The sequence below is a fragment of the Tupaia chinensis genome, unplaced genomic scaffold (assembly GCF_000334495.1).
Source record: "Tupaia chinensis unplaced genomic scaffold, TupChi_1.0 Scaffold144275_1, whole genome shotgun sequence".
Classification (NCBI taxonomy): domain Eukaryota; kingdom Metazoa; phylum Chordata; class Mammalia; order Scandentia; family Tupaiidae; genus Tupaia; species Tupaia belangeri.
The window spans coordinates 41,667-47,581 of record NW_006204132.1 but is presented as its reverse complement, the minus strand read 5'-3'; the positions used below and the strand labels follow the sequence as shown (position 1 = coordinate 47,581).

Below are 5,915 nucleotides of genomic sequence, written 5' to 3'. Positions count from 1 at the left end.
GGGAGATGGCAGAGGGTAAGAGATAGGGAATCAAGGATGGGGGAATAAAAAGCAAAACAGAAAGGAAACAAGAAATGGAAAATTATTTGCTGGCAATAACATGTTTGTTGATGTGCTTGATTGAGACAATATACAGTGTACCCTAGATGGAAAATCTAAAAAAAAAAGATTATGATAATAAATAGAGTTAAATTTTTAAAAACTTACTTTCTCAAGACAGTATAGTAGCTTATATGTTGGTTTCAATTCTACAGAGATCTCCTGGGACTAGGGTTCCTTTAAGAGTCCCTGGAATAGGGACCAGCAGATGTTGTAGCATTTACATTGCAGGACTCTCCCATGGCTGACCTGGTTCGAGTCCCAGATTCAGTGGTTTGAAACTCACCCTGGGCATATGTACATGCATGCCCAACATTCTGGGAGAATTGAGAAGGGACTATGGCATTGCTATCCACCCCCACCCCCCCGGGTGGGGTTGTGCTTTCTCACTTTCCCTCTCACTGTCTGTGTGTGTGTCTCTCTCTAGTGAGTACACATGCCCTAAGGCCAAAATATCTTTTTTTTTTTTAAAAAAAAAAGACCCTAGAATATATTTTGCCATAAAGAATAAAACATACTTTGGTCTCTGGTGACTGAAGAGGACAATAAAGGAGTAGTTGGTGGGAAGCAGCTTTGTTTTTCATTTTGTGGGCTCTGAATCTATTATACAAGCCAGGATATGGTCTGGAAACCTGAAGTAATTGTTGTCCTTACCGCAATGAGACAGAAAATTATAATCAAAATCATCACTACTACAGTCACGGATATTGCCAAGATGAGTTTGTTATTATAGCCGTATCCAGGAACTTCTTTTGTGAGCTTAAAAGAAAAGAAAAAACACAAAATTTTATTTAAAGAAAACAAAAATATGGAAAGGATGAAAGCTAGTTATTCAAAATGCTGGACACCCACATTTCCAACCATGGTTCAAGTCCCAGATCTGGTGGCTTGAAAATCATACCAGGTGTGTGCACATGTAAGCCCAAAATCCCAGGAGGGGAATGGAGGAGAAGATACTATGGCATGGCCATTGCCCCCAGCAAGTGATTTCTCATTTTCTCTTTCACTGTCTCTCTCTCTGGTGAGTGCATGTGCCTATGGCAAAAAACTTAAAAAAAAAAAAAAAGAGAGAGAGAGAGAGAAAAAAAAAACACAAAACCCCATTCTTCTAGGTGAATGGGGTTTTACAGGTTCCTAAAGAACATAAAAAATCTAATGTGTCATATAATCCTAATCCTATCATCAAGCATTTTCTTCTACAATTTTTGCATGTGTTTGGTTCTGCTTCATTCTCTGCATGAGCAAAGAGGAAGATCATAGTCTTGGCCAAAGTGACATGGCCAAGACAAAATGTGCACTGGGAGCCCCTGGCCTTCCTGCTTTGCAGTTTAAAGGCATATCTTAAACAATGGAAAAGTCCGCGTCTCCCATGTTTCAGCAACTGTCCTCACCTCCCTTGACTCCTGATCTTTCTGTTCACTCTGGGCTTCTGTGCTCTCACTGATGTAGTTCTCGGTTTTCCATTGGTCTGTATCCCACTCTGCCTTGGACATCTTAACTTTCTGCTGTTCGCTGAGCAGTTTCATCAGGAGACCGGTTCTGGACATGAGCTTTGCGCAGGCCAGTTGCACACGCGCCCCAGAGCAGTCCATTTTCAATGTCCGGATGACATGAGAAATGAGCCTTCTCACATCATTGTTGGGGATGAGGGACTGTAGCTGCTGGTTCAACTGAATTTCAAACTGATCCCCCAGGGATAAGGGTGGTAGGTTGGAGAAGCCTTTGGGCTTGGGGGGTGAGTTGGTGCCCATGTTGTAGTCCCATTGTGTTTCACCACTTTGTTCAACAGTTGGCATTAAGTTGAGTGAGGTCACAGAGGAATGTAGAGCAGCAGTGTTTTCAGAGTTAGTTTCTTCTGGCACAGGACTGTTTTCTATAGCAACATTTTCTTCAAAATCATTTCTTGGACTAATCTTTTCTACAATGGTGTTTTCTGCAGAAGGTTTAGCCAGTGTTTCTGGAAACAGATTTTCCTGAGGGCTCAGATCTGAAGATGAAAAAGGCTCCCAGGAAGGGGAATTAATGAGGCTCCTCATTAACGAGAATGGAGGCCTTTTTGCAAGCATCAGTCTCCTGAACATATCTTTCCTTCTCAACTTTGGATTCAGTTCAGACTCGGGTGTTCTGTGGACCACATGAGAATGAGTTTTATCAAGGTGGTGATTTGGGGGGGAATGTAAGGTTGGTTTAGGAACCTTCATATTTTTAACTCTAGAATTTGCATATTCTAAAACAGAAAAGGTGTCCGTTAAGTCATCTGATTTCTTTCCAACCTCAAGCAGGGATTTTGCAGTGGTGGAAGCAGAAGGCCTGTGCATCACGGGATGTGGCAAGCTCGAAGAGGCTGCTGCCTTATGTTCCCGTGGGAACGACCGCTCTGGGTGGAAGGAGTTTCCCGCTAGCTTCCCGGGCCCCTGCTCCGCGTACAGCTGCTCTGGCTCCCTCGGGCTGGGTTTCCTGAGCCTTATTTCTTTGGAGATGCTCTGTACAGATTGCTGGGCACTGTGTTTGTTCTCATTTCTCTGATCCCTTATTTCTTTCAGTTTCCTCTTCTTGTTGCTCTTTGGGCCTTTGATGACGGTGTTCTCTCTTTGTGGCCTCTTCTCTACATTCTCGTTCTCTGCCAGGCTATTTTCCTGGGGTTGGGCAGTTTCTGATTTCTTTGGAAAGATTTGGCGTTTAAATTTGGGACCTAAAAGGCTAGACTGAGTAAGCATGGCAATTTTTTCTTTTTTATTGACCTCATCCATTTTTTCTTGAATTTCTTCATCTAGCAAATTTTCCAGAAAATAGGGCTTCTCCAATTTATTTTCATAAGTGGGATCACTGGATTCAAGTTCAAGAGAAGGACTCCTTCTATTGTCTTTAGAAGAACCCAAGGGCTTACCTTCATTTTGTATATTTGCAAAAAGCAGTTTAATGAATGGTAATAATGTTGATTCAGCATCTTCTATATTACCCTCCGAAATATAAGGCAATACGTAATTTAATGCACTAATAACATCACTCTCATCATTAAAATCTAGCTGCTCATCCATGATGGCTGAAACATTGACATCAGTTTTGTTTGAGGACACCGTGTCTGGTTCAATAATTAGCTCGGTGCTGGTCTTCTTCTTCCGGGCTTGTAATATCTTCATGAATGGTCCTTCCGCATTCTTTATAGATGCTTCTGCAACTGTCAAAAAAAAAATAGTTTTGATAATGGAAGATGGACGAGACAGCTTTTTGTCAGCCCAAAGCAGATATCCTTGTCAAATTAATTGGGAGAAAGCAAACATTTGGGTGCCATTTAGAAAGGAGAAAAATAAACCCAAACCTAATCCTATAAAATAACAACAGGAGAAAAGGACATCTATATAAAAAGTGGCTACCTACTCAGAACATTCCATAATGTGAAATACCATAACTCTATGTAGGATTATTCCACTGGTCTCAATGGCCAATTTCCCAGTACCCAATAAAAGCTCAAAGCTGGAAGACAAATATTTCCCTGCTCAGCTAGCCTCTCTCGATCTGCTGTTCACATACCACACACCATTTTGCCTCAGATGCAGAGGCAGTACAAGCCTTCCTCCTTCCACCTTTTCAGTCTGCTTGTATTCTTAATACCATCATAAATGACCACAACAAAAGACAGTCTTCTAAGGGGTGCAAAGGCAGAGATGTTAAAGCAGAGGCTCTGGGCTCTGGGGTGTGGTAGTTAAGGCTGATGGATCCCACATGGCCGATTGTGTGGATCAAGTCCTGGACCCAGCAGGTTGAAAAATACACCAAGTACAGGTGTATATGTGCCCAAAATCCTGAGAGGAGAACTGAGAAGAAGGGATTGCAGCATAGCCATCACCCCCCAGGTGGTGTTTTGTCACTTTCTCTCTCTCTCTATCTCTCTATATATATCTCTCTCTCCAGTGAGCAAATGCAGCCTATAGAAAAAAACTAACAAAACAACAATAGTTTAAAAATTCTTGTTCAGCCCATCTCTGGGGGGGGAGAATGGAGTAATATAATTGGTAAAAATAGTTTTGAAAAATAAGCACAGTGTTTATACACACACACACATATACACACATATATATATGTATCTATACATATACACATATATATACACACACACACACATATATATGTAAAAGTGTTACTATTAATTGTTTGCCTCAGGTTTTGGGGAGAGACTTGTATTCATGTTATGTGGACATAAAAGCAGCCACATTTTGGAGGTCATGAAGTTAATACTAATATATAGAAATACACTTAAAAGTGTTCTATGGAAGGAAAAGCTCGAGATTTAAAACAAGTTCAGAATTAGACAATCTGTGAATGAGCAATTCTTCCATTCTATTTCCAGTCAAGAAGCAATTTCTGATTATAGAACTAAAAATTCTTAGACTTCAAATAAAGCTGCATTGCTACTACTCTATTATGAAATTACAAAACCAAGACAAAGTTGCAGCTATACTTGCCCTCTAAGGCAAAGGGCACTTGGGATCTAGCAGATATAAAAACACTGTACACAGCTGTACGAGTAAGTTATAACTGGTGGGCAAACACCAAGCAGAGAGCACAGACACAGTGTGTGGCCATTAGGGTTATCGCCTTCCTCTTCCATTTCCTTCTCTTGGTCCTTTATGCATTTAGAACATTCATGTTATTAACTTACGTAATTATAACTGAGAACCTGATTTTTACCAGGGAGTAGTTCAGGAATTTAGAGAGTAACTCTGGACAAATTAATACAAGTAAAGCAGTTACATCATTAATTTTTAAATGTATATAATCAGGGACTAGCAAGTGGTGTGGTGGTTACAACGACTGAACTCCCACATCACTGACTGAGGTTCCAGCATCCGACCTGGAGTTTTGCTTTCTCACTTTCTGCCTCTCTCTCTAGCACACGAGATCTATAGCAAATTAAAAAATAATAATGATAAAGTTAAATAAATAATTCTTTTCAAAAAAAGTACATTTAAAAGTAAAAAATTTAAGAACAGATGAGTAAAAGTCAAAAATCGTATCATTAAGCAATTCAGACTCACGACACTGTGTGCTCTTTGTCAGACATGAACTGTCACAATGCAGCTTGACTGTCTTGCATACAACCTCAATGTCACTTTTATATTGGCAGAGACAGCAGGTCATTTGGCTAGGTAAGATCCTAAAATACAAAAAGAAAAAATTAAATTAATGACAAAGGGTTTACTTGAGTACATAGAAGAGGCAAACCGAAGCTACCACACAGCTGAACAAAAAGACTTCTTGAGACATATGACCTGGGCATTTGGGCAGAACCAGGTGGTAAGTTGCTGCTCTTGAATACTGAAAAATCAATAAATAGGAAGGAGGATAGAGGTGCCCAACAGAAGAGTAGGCATGGTGATAGATATGGTATGCCCAGAATAAAGGTGCTAGGGATTAGAACTAGGTGACTTCAATCTGTAGTTTAATTATCTCCTCCTAACGCCAATGCCATAGTTTGGGTTGAGAATACATAAGAAGAAGGTATTAACTTTAACAAGCCCCTCAACTTTTGGAGTGCCTTTCTGGAGTGGTAAACAGAAGTCACTCTGGACATAAAATGCAGTTTAGGGGCTGACCCCATAGCCTAACGTTAAAGGGATTTGGATCCCATGTAACGGATTGTGATTTGAATTCCAGCCCTGACAGCTTTAAAAACATACCGCACTCGGGAACCAGCAGTTAGCGTAATGGCTATGTCTCTGGATTCCCACGTAGTCAACCGTGGTTCGTGTCCCGGACCCGGTGGCTTAAAACTCACGCCGGGCACGTGTGCGTGCGTGCCCAAGATCCCGCGCGGA

The 5,915-nt window shown here is 40.9% G+C and overlaps 1 protein-coding gene across 1 annotated transcript in view; it reads right to left on the bottom strand.

Annotated features, from left to right (window-relative positions):
• The window catches only part of LOC102492146 (leucine-rich repeat-containing protein 37A3), a 39,557-nt gene that overhangs the window by 11,640 nt on the left and 22,002 nt on the right, over positions 1 to 5,915 (bottom strand). Inside the window, exons 5-7 of the mRNA XM_006166538.2 lie at positions 5,136 to 5,254; positions 1,491 to 3,277; positions 754 to 858 (exon numbers count right to left, since the gene is read on the bottom strand). Of these exons, the coding sequence (XP_006166600.1) occupies positions 754 to 858; positions 1,491 to 3,277; positions 5,136 to 5,254 (2,011 nt within the window). The remainder of the gene's footprint in view (positions 1 to 753; positions 859 to 1,490; positions 3,278 to 5,135; positions 5,255 to 5,915) is intronic.